This window comes from Nomia melanderi, chromosome 3 (genome assembly GCF_051020985.1).
Source record: "Nomia melanderi isolate GNS246 chromosome 3, iyNomMela1, whole genome shotgun sequence".
NCBI lineage: Eukaryota > Metazoa > Arthropoda > Insecta > Hymenoptera > Halictidae > Nomia > Nomia melanderi.
Window position 1 is genome coordinate 18,585,979 of NC_135001.1, and position 20,960 is coordinate 18,606,938.

Below are 20,960 nucleotides of genomic sequence, written 5' to 3' on the forward strand. Positions count from 1 at the left end.
CTCGAATCGTGCAATACGTGTTTTCTTGTACAAATTACGAAAATGCATTTATTAACGTTACTACGTTTGCTACGTTACTAATCACAAGAGTTATCAATTTCTTTATAAATTTATATATTTTCTCTGGAATGGATTGTATGCTAGTGGTGTTCATAGTTCACCTCCTCTTTCTGCAAATTTACAGAATTTGACTGGCTGTCAAAAAAATTCTATCACTGAACAACCAGCCGTTTAAGCGTTAAGGTTTCGATTGACTACGATATTGTTTTTTGAGGAGCGATATACATATTTACTAGAATATACGTCACCAAAATTATTGCCTGATATATTCCATACGAGACGAAGGACATATCTCAGTGGTAAAAGATTGTTTTAAATATTGAACATGATATTTATTCTGTGTTTTCTACGCAGCTTGATTCATTTGCTAGATGTTTCAAAGGAATTCTTTGCTACCCTGGGAACGAAACTATAAAACAGTAGCAGAGTACACGTAGGCTGTTTCGCTAGCATAATTTCTGAACAATAAGATTGCATCATAATGAATTAATTGAACATTAAATTATAATTCATTGCCTTACATTGTAAAAGCAATGGAAGAAGATTATTTTGATTGGGTTAACCGCTTATCCTATAATTTCTTTCTCAACTATGACCGATACATATATCCTATCATTAATATAACTCATTAAAAAAAGAGAGAAAAATTCTAGGCATATTCTATGTACATGTTAGTTTTAACTCATAATAATAATAAAACAATAATATTTAATTTCAATTCAAAAGAATTGAGTAATATTTATGTTTGTTATATTCTGTTTGGATTGAAAGAGTTATTAAAGAGTAAGTCCATAAAAATTCCTCCAGATAAATACGAGAATAAAAAGACAAATAATTTTTGGAAGTGACACATATGGATCTAAGAGGAAAATTTTTTAAAATTCAAGAAAACTTATTACCGAAGCAAAGTAGAGCTGCGTATAATTTCCCGAGACTTATTTACTGGCACATAGAATTTACATTTAATACATTTTTGTCAGGAATTCGCAAAAAATGAAATAGTTTAGTTGTAAATAAATATCGGTTTTATTGTTAGCGAAGAAGACAATAGTAATAGCAATTATATTCCCACGATGGAGGTGGTTTCAGGGAATTAATCGTGATTCGTAGAATAGAAATCTGTGGGAAATGTTTGGAATTCCTTGAATGCAATTCGCTGATGAAGAAGAAGGTTGAACAAACAGTTCAATTCTGAGATCTCTGATAGTAATTAGTGGATTAAGCGGACGTTCCTTTAAAAAAATGCTCACTCAGCTTGAACGTTTTGTAACAAAGTATGCATTCGTTAAACTACAAAACTTTATTGCAAAAATGACCACTAAATACTATATATTGTGATTAATAAACGACAGACATAAATTCTTAGTTATATAAAACATGATAAAATAAATGTTGAAAAAAATTCTTAATTGCCGTTCACATTTTTTCCGAACTTTAATTTCAGTACAATTGATATAACAGAATTTATTGATTTTCGAATTACATTAAAAATAATCACAGCACAACAGCATTACTTTTTTCAACTTGAGTTTCAAAAATTCACTTCAACGAAACGAAAATTAAAATGTGAAATACCCGAATTACAGATATTTACGGGAGATGAAACTTTGATGGACTCACTTAAAGGAATTCAAATTAAATAGAAATCTGTGTACCCAATTAATGATCATAATCGGTTCTGGAACAGTGCAGAAAGTTTATTGAACCTCGGCAAACTTTTAACTATACCAAATTTCAGTATTGAGTTTATTAATGTAAAACAATGTTATTCGAGAAAAGAATAAGAAATCGAAACTCAATTAACAAAGAATGTTGTACTCCATTAAGGTTCGTAGAAAATACGCACGGGACATTTCTTCGAGCAGGAAGTTGAATAGTCGCGAAAGAACGTGCCGCGGAAACCGAGAAATCGCGAAGCGACGCTGAACGCGGTAAAACTGGATCCGAGATGTTAATTTAATGCCGTTCGCGTACTTTTATCTTTCCCCCGGTGAACATTAATTCTCGGCGGCCGCGAACAGACACGAATTTACGAGCGTGATTCGTTATCCGTACCGGAAGAGCGACGAACTGAAATCGCGAAATCTATTGCTTCCGAACACGCAGCCGCGACGACACGTTGCAACCCTTCAGATGGTTTAAATCAAACACGAATTTCGCCCCCGTGAATACGAGATTGAATTCCGTTCACGGTATTTTGTCGGATTAAAGAACTGATTGCGAATGATATATACGGCAGCCGACTTACGGACACTTTATTCGACTTCTGTTACCGCTTTACCGATTTTTATTACGTTGATCCGACAAAATAAGAGAATCGATGTGTAATATTCAAGTGAATCTGACATTCATTGAACAAGGAATTTTCAGAGAAATATGCTGTACGTACAAGACAATTTTATAATTAATATTCTTTCACTTGAAGAATATATAGAATATTTCTGGATAATTTTTAGTATGAAAGATATCTAATATTTATACTTAAAATAAATTGTTATCACTTTGGGACTATTTCATTTAAATATGAGAAATTGAAAACTACGAATAATGGAAAATCATTTTTATGGTATTCGAAAGTCTTGCTAATGCGTTCATGAGAGTCCATTTAGCTATGAAGTGCCCAAGGGAAACATTACTCGCGGCCAGGAGAGTAAAGCACACTTTATGGTACATTAGCCGAGTGAACGGATTATAAAATCACGCACTTAATGTAGTATACATATACGTAATATTAAAGATATTAAAAATGTGTTTGTGCTTTATATTTAATTGTAAAGTAATTATTTTTACTGTAGATATAAAGCACGTTTAGGTTTTTTTATTTGAGCACGGATTTTAGTTGCTTGTTGGTGTTCACGGATTAGTTGAAAGCGAGTAGAGTAACAAAAATTTACTAACATTTTCATAGATGTTATAAGAGAATATTCGTAGTCATATAAAGCTCCAGCTTTGAAAAAAATGATACAAAATTTAAAGTAATACCTTACCATCCCGAACAGATGTAATATATTTTGGAAGACGAAAGAAACTGGATGACATATTAATATGAATGCATAATAAAGAATGGTCATGATACCTAGATTTCGCATAAAATTTCCCTTTTCGATACTGGTTTAATTTGTATTAAGTTGGAATATTTGAAGTAGAAATATTTAATGTTCCCAATTTTGTCTCATGTTACCTACAGTGGCAAACAAAAGTAATATTTTTTTAATTTATAAAAATAACTTTTTTATGCAGGTAATAGTTAAGATAAATATTATATGTAATTAAAATACGGTAAAAGTTTCTAAATTTTTAGCATAAATTGTTATATGTTAAAGTAAATTAGGATAGTTTCGTAAAAATTTTTGTTAAAATTGTTGAAATTAACCTTCTTACTATTCCTTAGCTTATGGAAATAAAAACTGTACAATCTGTTACACTTTATACGCCTTTTAAAGAGTACCCGCTCTTTCCCACCCCTATATAGAGTAAAACCGGAATTTCCTGTACGCCCGATAAATTTTATTTTCTTCTGAACAGAACAATTTTTTCCAAAAAGAATCGTCTTTTTTTTCTATAAAGTCCCACGAAGAGATTTTGCCTTGTTCAGAGTACTTTTTTGCTATTCAATTTTTTAGTACAAACAAAAATACATTACGGACCCACTTTTACCCCACTTTCCACTATAATTTAACGAAAGTGTTCAAGTTTTTTTAGAAAATTATTAATAGTAAAGTGGTTCCACCGAACACAGTTTTGAAAAATATACAGTAAGGGGTTAAAGGAATGCAGTCAACCCTGAAATACCACGGTTAATCTGTTCCACATTACACAAACTTTACAATCAGGAGTCGTACAAATGTGACGTTTTCATTCCGTATTATCGTAAACCGTGTTCCCGAAGACTTCCCACATCCACGCACACAAAAGAAACCGTTCAATTGGAATACAATCTTATATTACGTATCTTAGACAAAGATATTAAAGAAAGGAATTGGTTTGCATTTTTTCTCGACTAAAGTATTCGTCATTACGGTTACAAGTAACCAATCAAAACTATAAACAAAACACCTAGCAAAAGACTATTCTTATTCCTCTATCGTCCCGCTAGCATTCTCGACCGAGACGCATAATACAAGGGTTGTCGCAATTTTTCACCGTGTTATTCTCGAACCAAAGCAACTCAAGTGTAATTCGAGGGTTGGCTGTGCTCGCGATGGACACTGTTCATCCATTAGCTACTTTACGGGGGTTGCGCTCGCCGATCGGTCGCAGAATTTCATCGTCGATAGCGAGTAAGCCGGCTATCAGCGGATTCGTCGCGTTGGTCAAGCGGTTGCGGCGACCGCGATGAAACAAAGAAGAAAGGGGGCCGTGGGGGTCGCGGGGTGAGACGGAGCGAGGCGCGGAGGCGCTCTCAATATTTCCAGGAGAATTAATTCAGGGAATCTTCGCCATAAATTCTCGTCCGCGTGGGACATTCTCTGGAGAATATTCTCGATCCGCGGGTCGGTGCAGGCCGGGGCTTTCTGGCACGCGCCTCGAAAATGGCGTCGCGCGCTGACGTCACGTAATCCACGCTTCCACCGGTGTGAGAGCAAAAGGGAAGAGAATGGAAAAGAGGGACACCAGGGTAGCCGGGGATGGCTAGCGAGCCTCGATTGGTCAGCCGGCTGGATGGAGGGAGTGGTCGAAAGCCGCCGGTTATATCGATCTCTCGAAGTCGGCTCGTTCGCGGCCGGAGACACCACCGTGAACCGTGCAGCCGGACTCTCTCTCTGCGGTGAACGCGTGTCCTCTTCGTCCTTAACCTGTTAACCGGCTGATTTTTCGGGAATGAAAACTCACGCAGATTTAGTCGAAGGTGGATAATACTGATTCGGGATGAACTGCATTATTATAAGCTCGGGTGGGATGAAATTAATGGCACGCTAATGATATTGTAGCATAATCATATGGATTCAAACGTACGATCGTTTGATAAATACAGTGAGGCCCCGAGCTTACATCCTAATTGATTCCGGAGTGTAAGATATAAACCGAGAAGGATGTAAGTTAGGATACAGAGGGTAGACATGTATGCATGTATTTGAACATACATGTGTGCATGACTATTGGATTGGGAGATACATTTTCTTTCGAATCTATAAAAATGATAGAGGAGATTGTATTTAATGAATGTTTATAAAGAACCGAAGAGATCACGATGTTCACGAATGATACTGGAACCCACTGGGTGGTCTACTTTTATTGCCATTAAAATACGTTCTTTATCTTTAAGAAACGTCCTCAGCGTTGTCTTTGGCAAATTTAGTTTTTAGTTAATCTCAAAACCTTGTATTCCACTATCAAAAGGTTTTATTATTTTTAATTTAGTTTCTAAACTTATAGTATTTATTTTTTTAACGAGATAATTTAAAAATAACATCTGAGGCTGCGATGCCATTACACGTACGTAAATAATGGTCTTAACTTTCGATTGATTCTTAAACTGTGTGTAAACTATATAATCTGAAATTATTTATCTATAAAAATTTGTAACTGAAGTAAGTTTCAGACTGATTCAGTTAAAACTAAACACGTAGAGCAAGAAATATTGGTTAAAAACAATTGACTAATTCGGGGCACCACAGTAAAGAAGTAAGCAAAAATTGAAGGGGATATGTTTGGGAATATAAATGACGAGTTAACTTGTCATTCACGATTAATGGGTTTTTCCCATCAAGATGAATAATTCTTTTTTCTAATTTACTTATTATTTTTATGCTAGCCAAATAACATTTGATGTATAAAATGTAATCGTTCGTTTTTCCATTCTTATGTATGTTTTCATGAAGCTGAATTTCATGTTCGCGTACTTCTCTTTAAAACTTACACATTGTTAATAACGTTATTCTAATATAAGTTATAATAATGTTGAAAACTTTAACATATAACGCGATTAAAATGTTACATATTACAGGGTCTCAGGTTTACGAATTTCGTGTGAAATTCAGCTTTTGGATACTGGTTTAACTTGTATTAAATTGGTCCCCTGCTTGTAGTAGTTTCTTATGGAAAATCTCACTTTCATAGTTATTTCTCAGCGATTTTTAATCGCATTATAGAGGGTCCTGTTATATTAATATTTAATTCTGTCTCCACTTTATAATTCAACTACATACTGCAGTATCACTATTATTTTTATATATGGTTTCTGAAATATTATGCTACTACTTGTATTATTTTGTTTAATTATGAATATCGAAAATAATGAATTCAAATCATGATGAATGACAGCATAAAGCATTGATTTATAACCAGTTATAAATAAAAAAAATATATCAAGTTGTTTACTGCCGTACTTTTATAACAGACTTTTGTGCAAGATTCACAATATATTAAAAACAATGAAAAACAGATATTTAATCATTCCAATGACGTCGAGTCATCTCACCAGTAATTACCCTACATATTTGAATATATCAAATTGCACAGCCACACTAATCCATTACGCATGTTTCCACGAAGGTGCGTTATAATTGTCAATGTATAAAAGTAATTTTTTGCAACTTTATATATCTATATAAGAATTTAAAAAGTTCTGGAAATATTATTTCAATCAATTATATCGCAATAATCATTAAATACAGGATTCCTATCGTCCCCGCAATAATCATAATAATTAAAGGAACGAAACGCATATTACGGTCGTTCGATTCACCGTTAACCTCAGGTGGTAGATTCGACATCGAACGGCGAGAACTGGACATCGGGATTAAATTAAATCGAACACCGCCGTTCTAAAAACCAGGGACCCGACCCCAGCGACCCGCCGACCCTTCCCGTTGTCGGGGGATACGTATCGAAAGCATCGTGATGACCCTTATCAATGGGGGTCAAACCCCTCGCCGGCTGAAATCCAATATACTCGTGGTAAAGGAAAGTCCCTACATACATACATTGATTTCACCCCGCTTTCAGCCTCGTATGCATTGATGAGCGTTTATTAATTGAGAATTAAGCCACTAAATCCATACGGTTCAGACATTTTGCGCAATATCACAGTGTTCCCTCGTGACACTTGAAATATTATAGGTGCCGATTCGTAAATCATCGAAGACATTAGAATTATAATTTATTTTTATTCTACGAATTCGAAATATTATCAGGTTATAAACGTTTAAAAGAATTCTGCATAGTTTGTGGTAGTAATAATCGTAGATAATCTTAACATGGTCAGTAAATTAAAAGGGTCCCGAAGATTCTCATGAGTAATATATATTTTTATTTTCGTTACTTATATAATCATTATAAATTATATATGAAAAATTGGAGAACGTTTAACTTTAGACAACTCTAATGGGTAACGTGTTTAGCCAATTAACTGTGGAGTTTCGTTTGAAGTCTCTTTTTGTGCAATTAAAACAAATAATAAAGTATATACTCGTTAAACATAGAGCAAATGCATCTACAATACATTCTAAAGAAAAGCTACAGGAAAAAATTAATGTCAGTTTGTGTTTCAGGATCGATGTATAGATAATCATTAAATCTGTTTGTGTGACAGTAATAAAAATACGGTCACGAAATTGTTGAATATATAAATTAGATAAATAACTACCTTAATGACAACTTATTAAAATAATCTTTGTCATTGTAAATTATGTTAAGATTATCTAATTTTGTAAGGAAATTCGTAATACAGTGGTTACGAATGTTCCCCATCTTTTTAGCACAATTCAAAGATAGTTAAGCTTGCAATGAAACACAGAAGGTAAAATTGCAAAATTCTCGGTCTGGGCACGTTTCGCTTTGAATTTCCACCAAGTTTGTGTGCTGTTTCTTTGTCAGACACGCCGGGGGGAATTCCGCGCACCGTCTTGCCGTGCTCTTTGATATCGTGATATTGAATACTGAAACATTCATAACAGGTGCGTTCATCCGTAACTTTGTATTCGCCGGCTTTTGCGTGTCTGAGGTTTCAAATGGAAACACAGCTCAGAGTATTCTTCGTTCGTAAATGATTATTATTCCTTAATAACGCTCGGACGATTTATATCACTTTAAACTATAAAATTTTATAACACAATTCTGTAATGAAATTTCTGTAACATTTAAAGGTAACACAAGTTTTAGAAAATATAGCTATTTTTTAATTAATAGATAGCTCTGCAATAATATTCTCATCCTTTCATTTCTATATCATATTGTTAAAATACGAATTGTAATATTTAAATATTTCCTTATTCAAAAATTTATAATTGTTTATTATATTTATGGTTAACGAAAAGAGAAGACGAAACAAAATTTCTCTCGCTTTTAATATTTTCTTACTTTTCTAATAATAGATATCCCACTTTGCAAAATTGCCCAAACATTACAATGTTTAAAGTCACGTCAAAATTTCACGTAGAATCCGACAATAACTTTAGATGCAAAGTTTAATGATAAACTAAAAGCAATTACCAACATTTAATAATAACTTCAATAACAGGCATATGACAACGGAGCTACAATAATTTGTTTTTAGACAATTGCAATGATCGTTCTATTTACTGTAATAATTCGTCATGAATATGGAATGACATAGAAATACTGTAATGCCTGCTAATGTATTTCATGTTAAATGGGAAATATTTCAATACTACAATTCTTATTTCAATACAATATATTAAATAAAATCCTATAATACAATTCTATAACGAAATTTCTATAAAAATTTTAGAAAATATAGTTTAAAGTATTATAAATCATCTGAGGGATCAGTTTGACGGATATTGAATTCTTTAAACATTATTTAGTAATACTTTCCAACTTTCTTACCAATACTCTGGTTCTGAAGCTACAATTTTCGCGATTTATATAAACGAACACGTAGTTCTCCAGGAACAATAGAATAAGGTATAGAATAAATGTCCGTAAATCTAGTGTTAAGGAACAATAATCGTTTACGGACGAAGAATGCGTTCATGGACAATATTGTTTACTGGTTTCTAAGTTGCGGCCGCGCCTGATCATAATCTCCGTGAGAGAGCATCCTAATTCAATACGGAGGACAGGGAGCATCGAGTAATGCACCATAAGTGTCAGAACGATTTATGCGAGTCGCGTACGCGCGGCAGTAACGTTTACGCGGCTGAGTATGCGGGGCCAATATGCTGGAACAAAATGGACGGGGGTGGCGCCGGTAAATGGTGTGTCAGATAGCCGCGGACAATATTGCCCAGTCTTGGCCGGGCTACCGAGTCACCCTCTCGCGTTTAAGTGGAAGGACCCGCGTCGATTATAACCGAGGGAACTCCTCCACTTTTGTTTCGGGACAAACGTGTCGCACGGAATTTATTATACAGGGTGTCCATGCAGTTACAGCGTTCTTGTTAAAAATGGTAATAATAGGGAATACTGTGGCGAATCGACGCAGTTCAGATTTAAGAACGACAAACTAAGTTACAACTGAGGATGAACATCTTTTTTCATAAATTTCCTATTAATTCAGCTTGATATCTATAAGAAAATTGAAATCCTTCGGAAATTCCGAGGCGAATCGAATATTTCTCATTTTTCAGTGTTTTGCTTAGACATCGAAGGTTTTTAAGTTTCTTAATAGTTTCTTTTACTGATATTGAAGCTGAATGTTTATTGATAAGAAATGTATGAAAACAAATTTTGATTCTCATTTGTAATTATTTGTTTTTCCCTGTTAAATCTGAACTGTTCCGATTAAATATAAAAATCCCACGAAACGCTAACGTTTAGCATGGATATTTGTTGAGTTTATGGAATTTCTATATAAAAATTCTATAACCAATGTAATTCCGCTTATAAATTTTGTATGTTGATATTTTTGGATAATTTTTACATGTTTAGATAGCGTGAGGCGTTGTATTTTAATCGAGTAGAATGTCTTGACTTTTGGGATTCAGATGGAAACATAAAAGTTTTCTAAGATTTTGTATCTGATTTATATGGGATATGATTAAATTAATATAATTCACTTTAATACGAAGCAAGCTGTTGGTTGTTTGGATTAAAAGATTGGCTGTGGTGTTTGTAAATACAATTCGGAAGCGTTTAACGATTTTCACAGGGGTTACCCATGGAGTAATCTACTGTTTGTAGAGTCTCGACTTGTGGGTTAACTCAATATTTACAGGGTATTCGAATGGGGTGCGTAACTTCCGTAGGGTAAACAGAATCAGGTGATAGTTAAATCCCCATGGGACTTCTGTGAAGATTATCTCTAAGCACATGCTAGGAAGGATCCATGGATCGTGTGAAATCTCCTAATATCTCTTAAAATCTTATAATTTACATTACATTTATACATAAGGTATTCTAGGCACATTGCAATCTATATTTAATTGCAATTAATATTATAAGTTAATCGATAATATATATTTCTATAAAATATAATATAGATACAATTTACTATACGTATTTAAGAAATATTATTTTAGAACACTGGTTACAATTTCTGCAATGGAGATGAAAATTTAATATCTTTCAATATTTTTATAATGATGTGTCTAGTTAATATTTACTTTGGTTAATTATATTGAATTTTCTCATATTTTCTTACGTTTATGTGATTAGAATAAGCAAAATATAAAATTATCCACGTGAAATTGACAATTTAAAAACAAGATGTCAGTCCTAATTGCTCTACCCATATTAAGGTTTCACTAAATAGAAGATAAAACTAAATAATAGGGTAGACCGATGCGAATCGGATAAAAATAAGAATATTGACCATATTTGTTGCATTGTTATAGAAATGGGCATGCCAACCATCCATTTTCAATTGCTTCAAACCGTTGTTTGCCACCCCAGAATTTCGAGCAAATCGGATATTTCTCATTTCTAAGTTTTTTGCTAATAAAACGAAGGTTTTCAAGTTTGATAATAACTCTGCTTACTGACATCGAAGCTGAATGTGTATTAATAACAAATTTATGAGAAAAAATGTCGATTCTCGATCTATCTTATATAATCTTCCTAAATTTTGCATCTGAAAATTGTTTATACACTTTGATGCATCCTTTTCTGATGATCGAAAATCATTTTTCTTATCTGCGTTCGAAAATCGAGCATTTGGAATTGTATCGCTTCGCCGATACTCAACTACCGAAGCGGCGCCCCTTCTCACGGTGTGCTCTAGCATCATTTTCCAGCTCAGTGGGTTTGTATCAAATAGTGCTTCGCGTTCCCGTCGTCACCGGTGAGATCAAATCTTTTGTGCCTCCGCCCGTGTTTCTTTCAGCGTGGATGCGCCAATATGGTAACGTACGGGCGCACACGTTCCTGACTTTGAAGCAGGTAGATCCACGTGCTGGCACGTGTGCGCCGACAGATACAAACTTAATCGGCCGTACGGTGTACCACGTGCCGTGAATTTAAGCATTCGAAAACATCGATCCACCACTTCGAGCTGTAACTTGAAATTACACCAACGTCCGGCGGCGTTTAATTCAACATGGACGCGCGTTGTCTGATAACTGGACCGGAGTAACATTATAGATAATGGAATTGATGTACTCAAACGTGAGCTCATTGCGTCCCTCGATTGAATTTTAAATCGGCTTCAATAATTATATGCTGTGTTCAATAATAATTACTGCATACCACTTTGTTTAACCTGTGATGTACATTCAGTGGCGGAACATTACGAAAGTCGAAGAATGATATTAAAAGAAGAGGAATGGAAAGAATGTTTTCAAGGAAAGAGAGATGAAACTTAGGAAAACTTAAAAAGATCAAAGCGAAACAAAGAAGAATTACATGTTTATGCGAACGAATAAAGAATTCATGAAAGAATTAGTATCATGTCAAGCTTCACGATGTATACTCGTCAAACACAGTTAACCGGTTAATAACGTCCAGTCAAAAGACAGATACGAAGACACTAGAAAAAAAAACATCACGATAATTTTAAAACTGTTGAGGTGTTATGTGAAATAAAATAATACACGCGTAGAGTATATCAGAGTAATAGTTATATTTCTACAGAGATATTAAACGGTGAAGAAACTATTGGTAGAAATCGGTGGTTACAAGACGGGCGCACAGTTAGAACTAAGTAAGGAAAAAACTGCCACGACAGTACATGCACCTACACCTGGAGTACTAGTTAACCAATCACTGCAAGGATGTGGGGTCTTCCAAAACACGGTACAGCATGGTCAATGCTTTAACTTCAACAAAAACCAAATATCGTCGATCACCGATCACGGAACACTCGTTCCTAGATCGAACGAGAAAGTATTAACATGGTAACCCGAGTTTACCCTGCCCCGACCGATCTCTACTCGTAAATACAACTGTTTGTTCGAGATCCATCGGATTCCTATAAACTTCTCCTTAATTACGAACGGCTATCGAGGGATAGCGTATCGTCGAAGTGTACTCTCGAGGGCCAGAATGATCCGCACGGTCACCCTTCGGAGATATCAAGATCAAAGATAGCCCGGGACGCAGGCGTGCAACCGTTGTAAGGAACATGAGATCTTAACTGGTCGAACCCGTGACATATTCCGTTTGTCCCCCATCCGTTCGTCTGTCTGTCCGCCGGTTCGGTCGTCCGTCCGTCCGTCCGTCCGCCCGTCTGTCCGTTCCGTTTCGTTCCCTCTCGGCTGGTACGTCGGTTTGTCCGTCCGTGTCGCTCAGCGGGTGCCATCACCAGTTCTGCACCCTCGCATCCGTCAAAACGTTGACTCTTCTTTTATTACGCGGCTGGCCGCGTTATAAATTTCGATGAACGATGAGCCGGTCCCTCGGAAAGAAAAAGTCATTCCTACCTTTCCGTATAACCAATTACTTGTCCTGTACGAGAAAGTCCTGTCCCCGGGGACGGCCAGTGAAATCGGCCGAGTCCGGCTGATGATTGCTTAACCCTTACCCGTGCAACTGAAATGTTCCCGGTTGTCGGGGCTTCGGAATTTTAAGCTTCTTTAAAAAGTTTCTTCGGGGGGGGGGGGGGGGGGAATGCGTATTGTGAGATATTGGAATCGGCAGAAGGTTCGTGTGTTCGTTCAGCGATTAATTGGGATCGCTTGCGATAGCTGACATGTGAAATACGACTGAAGTTATGATTGAATATAGTTTGAAATAATCGAATGAAAGAAGTTCATTTTGCGATTGGTTCTTTGAAAGATGCACAATGTGTCTGATTCGACGCTGAAACTAGCAGACGGGTCAAAATGATTCCAGATGTCTACTTATTGCGATGATTAAAAAGGTAGTAGATGTTTCTTTGAGAAAGTATTGAAGAAATTGATTTAGCAGTATGTAAACTGAATTGGAAATCAATTAAAGTGTTAATAGATGCACTGTTGGAGTTTCTATAGAGAAATTTCAGAAAGTTGAACTGCTCGATAATTTTAGTGTTAATAGAAAGCATGAGATTTCATGATCAACTTAATTGTTTTTAGATAAACCACTATAGGCATTTATTCGTAATGTGGTTGTATTTTTAAGAATATTAGTAAAGTAATCGATACCTAAGACAAGATTTCACGTTGTATTAACTGTTTGCCTAATATTTAATAAGCTTGGGAAATTGATGTATCTGTTTAAGATATTATAAAGTAAATATGAAATTGTACTAAATTTTGGTTTAGTAAATTTGCAATAGACTTCCTTAGATCGGTTACTAATATCAATTAGTATGGAAGTTTGTAACAGGCATTCGCACTGAAATGTCAATTACTTTACTCCATTCTGTCCAACGTACACTTCAACTTGACTGCAGTCTCCCAAAATTGAAATTCCTGCGTGCATTGCTCTTAACAGTTTGACGGTCTATATCGCGTAGACATGATTGTATTGTTTAAATTAAAATATTAATTTTTAACGCTGTCTGATTAAAAACATTCCTTAATAATAAATTTAAACAATTATTTTAAGTTCATTGAGGTTGAAATAATTTTTGAAATGCTCTTCTTAATTTTTCAACACCAAACATTATATGACAAATATTACAGTAAAATAAAGTTCTCTTTGCATAAAACATTACAATAAGATCAAACAAGGTATAAAGCATTGTATGTAGCTTAATATAATTCAATATATAATGCCCTTAAATATTTTTAATTCCGTATAGTAAATGAATCTGAAAACACGGGACGTATAGCAACGTCGTAATCTTTGCCATACAAATTCAACTCTCAAGCTAGATACCGACAGGTTTAACACTTTCATATTTTTATAAAGAAAGAACATGCTTAAAAAAGGTTTACGAATAAAGATGTACGAATTGCTGCAACTATTTATCTTCATTCCAATCAAACTTTTTATTTGTTCCACCCCTTAATAGGAGTGATAGAATATTTCTCACTGCCTATATGGCGCACGTTGCATTCCATTATCAAACACAAATAAAACTGCACAATATAGAAACTATTCTACTGTCCCAAAAGTTCCTTTTGTCGATACACATTGAGTTATTAATACTGTATGTTTTACGTCGTGCTATCGAATTACGCGCAATCCATTTTAATTCTTCCATTCTTCTGAAAGCCTCGTAACGTCATTCTTTCAAACTTTTAAAGCCAGACTAAACATTGTGGACAGAGCGCGAAAAGAACTTGTGGGACAACCTAATATAATCCGCACCGTCTATGAATCCATCGACAAAAAAAAGACCCCGCACATAAAATCAAAATTCAGCACGAAATGAAAATCGCACATCATTTTCCTTGTTCCAGGTCTCGAGTCCCAGGTGCAGGACTCGAAAGATCTCTACTGGTTCTAGAAGCGAGTTTTTGAGTCTCGTGGGCCGAACTAGTTTCGCGGGGAACGCGGCGAACACGGGCTCGAAAGCGCAGAACGGCAGCAGACGCAGCAAACGAGCGGTCGGTCGCTCTTTTGCTGCGAGGCTGAGCGCGCCATCATCATCGGGTGACTTGATCGGGAAACGAGGAGGGTCCGCGGAACACCGACGCGGAACGCAGCGACAAAATGGCGAGGCGCTTCCTCACCGGAACGGACACCGTGGAACGGAGACGACGAGGGTGTACTACTTTTACTTATACTTTAAACCGACGATGCAAAGTGATATTAGCGTGCTAGGGTGGTCCCGTTCGGTCGGGCAATCGTTATTCCCGGCGCGACGATCGCCAGAGAGAAAACGGACTTTTGTTAAATACGGCCGGGTGGAACGCGCCGATCGAAGCGGTCGAACGTTCCCACCGGGTCGAGCAAGTGTACATAGTGTTACCTAATTACTAATTAAGGATCTTACTATTAGCGGTACAACTCAGATAGTATTAGGAGGTATACTTTGCGCGCACTATTACCTTCATGGGTGACTGATGTCCGACCGGCAATCGAAAGAAAAAAAAAAAATGGAGCCTCTAGTTCGTATAGACTGTAGGGGATTAGGCCACTGAAGGCGAGTCTAAATTTTCCAAATAATTATGAGAACAGTGGACCGATCGATCGTTCAATCGATCGTCCAAATGTGAATCGATCGGATGCTCCTTCGTGTTGAGCATTGATACGTCCACTTAGAGAAACGAGGGAAAAGAAAGTGAAAGGGGTGGTCCATGTTCCTCGAATAATATTATCGATTGTATAGAGTGTATTTTCTTTGATAACGATCATTCATTAATTAAATGTAAACACGATAGTTAACTTATTGAAGGAGGACTGAGAAATCGTGCGCTGAAATATCGAAGGATTAATTATTTGGTGAATTTAGCTGCAAACTTAAGAAAAATATTTATTGACCAATGATCTTGCCATATATATATATATTATAAATATATATATATACATATACATAATACTTATTATTATTATTATTATTATTATTAATATTATTATTATTATTATTATTATTATTATTATTATTATTATTATTGTATCATAACACCGGGCGCTGCAGAAAATTTTGAAAACCTCTCCCAGTCAGCAAATTAAAATAGTTATCACCCGAAGTATCAGAATAATTCTTTACATCCCTTTCCCCTTCCCATAGGATTTAATTCTTCAACGTAAAAAGAACACACGTGCGCGCGCACACACCGACATTTTGTCTAGCGGACTACTTACTCTACCTTAAGCGCATCGTATCCATCTCATGTTATCGTCATCGTAGGTGTTAAATAAATGATGCATTAATATTACAACGTTGCGTTCTGTAGATTTGACTTTCAACCCTTTCGATTTTCTTGGTCCGTTTTCGTCGGGATGGCACCAGCGATACGGTAGGTGTTGATATTTTTTATGTTTTCTCTCCCTCAACCTTTCTTTCCCCGTTACTTTCACTAATATATTTCCGACGGCCATAAAGACACGTTGGAAATATTACTTCCTCGACATGTTTCGCAAAATTCGTTCTGAAGTTAAACTTTCGTACAGTAATCGCAAGATAATTTATTTCGTATTTATCTTGACCGTTGTATCGTTTATTCTTAATGATCAGTCTAATCGGAAAATCACCGCGTTTCATGAAATTGTAGAATTTAGAGATAATTATACATTTTTGAGGTTGAGCTCTTTCTTGGAGATACTTTCCGCCAGGGAAAGAAGGAAAGATCACATAAGATTCTGTTGGCGTGGGCTGCATATTTGTGATTATACGATTATCGCCGAGATTAGGAAGATAACTCTGGAGTATATCCGACTGAGAAAATAGAATTTTATGCTGTTGCGGTTCGTTACGCCGCTGCTGGTTAATTACACACCGCTGAATTTAGTGGCTCCACTCACGCTGGAAAGTTAATCGAGCACGTAATAAGAGGAAGTAAAGGGGAATTTAATCTTCTGGAATTCTCGCGGAACTTTCGTTTTCGTTTTAGCCCCATCCCCCGCCCCTCTTTCTCGAATGCGTGCAACGCGTTTCAACAGTTTGGTAATTTTGCTTAACCTTAAAACTACAACTTTCATGAATGAATTTATTGCTTATGAATGTTGAAAACCTAATAATTATAATTTGTATCTCGGTAGAAATGATTATTATCTATAATACACGAGAAACTATCACTTGGGATAACATTGTCTACATCAAAGTTCAGTTCATGTAACAATTGCTGTACAAAGTAAACACACAAAAGGACCACAACTTCTAGGGTATTCAGATAATACCCGTTATACGACGAAAATGGTCTTAATGAAGAGAATTAAATAACATTTTCAGTATTATAAACGATTTCCTGTTTCAATTGAAGAGATTCTCTAGCTTCGGAAACTATCTTAGCGTACGAACACTTGTCATTTCTTTTTTCGATCATTCTTTGTTATTCATATGTAAACTAGGAAGATAGATGATCTATTATTTAATTTAAACAAAAATCTATTGGTAACTTGGAGAATATTAATTTTTCGGTGGTTTAGAGTAGGTACTCTAGAAATTAATAACTCCTTTTTGTACTCATCTTGTACAATTCGATTAATCGACTTTTCAGTTGCATTTGTCTTGGAGAAGCGATAAGTACGTAAAAGTACAATTATATATTATATTTTGTAATAATAATATATATATATATAATATAATAAAATATAATATGTATTAATATTATATAATATATATTATATTTTATAGTTCTATATTCCTTATAATTATTTTATAACGCCCTCTTCACGCAGTGTTAGTGGTGTTTTAATATTCTTTTCTAACAGTTACAAAAGACACAAGTTCACATGACAAACAAAATCAGTCCAGTTCACATGGGCAAAAAGATGTGCTCGTATATAAATCGTACAATTTTAAAATCTTCTCTTCGAGGTAAATTTATCTCTGACGCGGCAACGGAGAACGTTCAAAGGGCCAATCCTTAATAGAACAAGATTTATGAAGGAAAACAGATGTATAAACAGAACTAATATTCCAAGTAGCGATGAACGCAGTTTGGAAGACACGTGTTCCGATCGGCGAACGATTTCCTTTACACGTGCGTCGCTCCGTTTCCGACGTCACCGACGTGTTCCTGGCCCGGGCGAACGTTAACGAGACGAGAAAATGAGCAATTAACTTCATCACCTAGGGGAGCCGATGCTCCTGGGATTCGGACGGTCGTTGTTATCACGTGTAAAACACGTGTAACCTGATTGGCCGACGATTATAAATGGACCGAACGGCAAGGTGGCGAGAAATTTTAATGAGATCCTGCGAAGATTTTTCGTGTAAGAATAATGACAACTTTGAGATTTGACGTGATCTAAATTAAGAAACAGACATGGAGAAACGGGAATCGCGTAATTTTCTTCGGAGAAGTTAAACGAAAATTAACGTTGTATCAAAATTGGTACTGAGTTATTATAGAAATACGTGTATAATGTTAAGCAACCGCTTAGTACGTCAATACACTTAACCCTCGTTTACATGTAGATTGGTTCCCCGAAAATGTATGAATCGAAATCGTGCAATTTGCATTCACGATTCATATTGAAGAGGAATACATACGTAATGAGTTTAATAAATCCATGTGAAACAGTATTAATTTTCGAAGAAGTTCTTTCGTTCTTCTTCAACCGTGTTAAACTGAAATCGTGTAATTCGAATACCGCGTAAATCGAGGACTAAGACTACCATTTCAGAAATGTTATGCCACTTAAATCAAGTATTGATTCATCGTCTCTCTTCCTTTCGCAACTGTGTTGATTAAAGTCATTTTGTTATTAAAGAATTGCCAGAAGAGAAGGAATTTTTCCCGTCTCGGAGAAAAAAAGGCAGGAATAATTTAATGTTTATTAGTTTCTATCAGAAATGTTTGAAACGAATCTGATTGAATATTACAAGACAGAAGGATGCTTTTAATCTTCAATTCTTACCACGTTGAACTGGTTTAATAACCAAGCTGAATAACCAAAGTACTGTTGAAATTCTATACACTAATTATGCAACCATATTAATCTAACAAATTACACTTTCAAACTGAAGAATAAGTAAAACTACATTACCTAATTTAAACTAAAACTTCATTGCACCTAATTCCAACAAATTCTGCTCCAAAAATATGGTTCTAGTGTCAACCACACTCGTACTTTCAACAAACCAAACGAACGTGGTTCAAAATCTAAATTCATTTCTTACTTCACTTACTTCACAAGTGACAATGAATAATATAACGCCCTAAAACCATTTTACATGATAAGCACTTATAAAAAAAAACATACTGCACCTATATAAAAATGAAAGTTAGCCCCAGACCTAAAAAATCATTAAAATACAGCGACAAAGTAAACAGAAAATAAATCTTCCATCAAGATCGCATTAAATCAAACGAACCGTCCAAAGAGAGGAAAATAATTCGTGTATAAACATAATCGAGTGTACAGGGAGACACATGTAAAAACCTTATCCCGCGTACACGTGTATTCAATTCTTTAAAAGAAAAAGTATCACGCCGAGAGGCCGCTTCTAGATGAAAAGGCCTTCATAAAATCGCGATCGCGATCCGTCGGTTCGGTAGCACGGTATGCGTCGGATAAAGCGAAACAACAGAATCCACTTACCCTGTCGCGGGCACGGTGATCCGCGGGAACTCTGGGCCCGGTGGTTGTTACGGCGGCGCGCCGATAATTTATTCCGTCGCCGGTAATTATCCGTTTCGTAACGCGCTAGGACGGCGTTGCATCTGGACGCGTTGCGTTGCCTCATAATCTCCGATCGGCGATGGATTCCAATAAACGGTAGCCGCCGGTAAATCTACCAAATAATAAAATAAATCGTCGGCCGCGCCGTGAAGGGGCCGGTCCCGATCTTCGGGATAAGGGGAAAGCCGAAGATATATCGGGGGAGGGGCCGTGACAGGGGAGCCAGGAGAGATGAGCACGGAGGGAGAATGGGAAATGGTGAGATTTATTGCGTTGACCGAGGTGTTCCATCTTGTTTTAATTACCGAGGTCGCGTTGCTTGCCACGCTGTTTGTGCCCGGTTCGGTTTGTCGTTGTTCGCTCGTCTCTTTCCCTTTTTCCTGTCTTTTTTCTCCGTTCTTTTTCTTTGTTCCCTGTGTCCTCTTTCTCATCCTTGTTCCTCAAAGAGCGGCAGAGATTCAAGGTGCTAGGTTAAATTTGAACGCGGTACCACGCTCGTGATGGGCCGTTCCACCCCGACGGTAACACCGATTTCGAATGGTTTCTTGGACGTTGTCGCTTTGTTTTTTATCGGTTGCCGACAATGTTCGTTTCATTCTTTGCGGGGTGAAATCATTGAGACGCGAGAGACGTTTTTCTGTTTAATTGAATATTGGTAGTTGAGGGTTGAGATGTGTAGATTGATCGACTGTTCTATCTCTGAAATTTCGTTTTTGTATTTATTATATTTTGTTGCGTAAAAGTTCGTTTTAGATGTTTTTGTACGATGTACGAGAGATATAAATTTTTATTTATGATTATGTGGATATTTATATAGTATTAAAGGTATCTAGATTTTATTTATTATATCATGATAGTGGGAAATAATTTATGGATACAATTTCAAATAATTTTATCAACACAATGCTGAAAGAACTGTACTCGCAACATGTGATTGAATTGTAGCAGATGCAAGTTTCGATGACATCTCTCACGAAATCAGCCATGGAGGTCGTCTGCACGTGTCTCCATATAGATTTCACACTTTTTTATATTTTCACATGCATGCATCACGATACAATATTTTTATTCTTGTTGCATTTTGTCCGAAACAGCAATGTCCCATAGGGAGAGCGTAGTTGCCAGGATCCTATGCCTGAACCGCTACATTCCATGGATGCACAGTAGTCGGGAGCGCAATGCTTCGTGACAAAATTAAAATAATCATGTCGAGCTTTTTAAACTTTCGAAAATTTCTTTTTTATCACAATAAACTATTATTTGTAGCAATTTATTTAAAAGGGCACAGTAATTCTATAGTACAGCAACAACTAAAAAGAAATATAAAATCGTGAAACATATCAGACACTTTTAAGTTTCTATGAGTTTAAATTAATTACATTCATATTTCATATAGA

The 20,960-nt window shown here is 36.0% G+C and overlaps 1 protein-coding gene across 2 annotated transcripts in view; it reads left to right on the plus strand.

Annotated features, from left to right (window-relative positions):
* Window positions 1-16,094, plus strand: part of vg (transcription factor vestigial) — a 153,014-nt gene extending 136,920 nt beyond the window's left edge. For both annotated transcript variants that reach the window (XM_031981868.2, XM_031981869.2), the window contains exon 6: window positions 14,730-16,094. In XM_031981868.2, the coding sequence (XP_031837728.1) occupies window positions 14,730-14,776 (47 nt within the window). In that variant the 3' untranslated portion in view covers window positions 14,777-16,094. The remainder of the gene's footprint in view (window positions 1-14,729) is intronic.
* The last annotated feature ends 4,866 nt before the right edge of the window (window positions 16,095-20,960 follow it).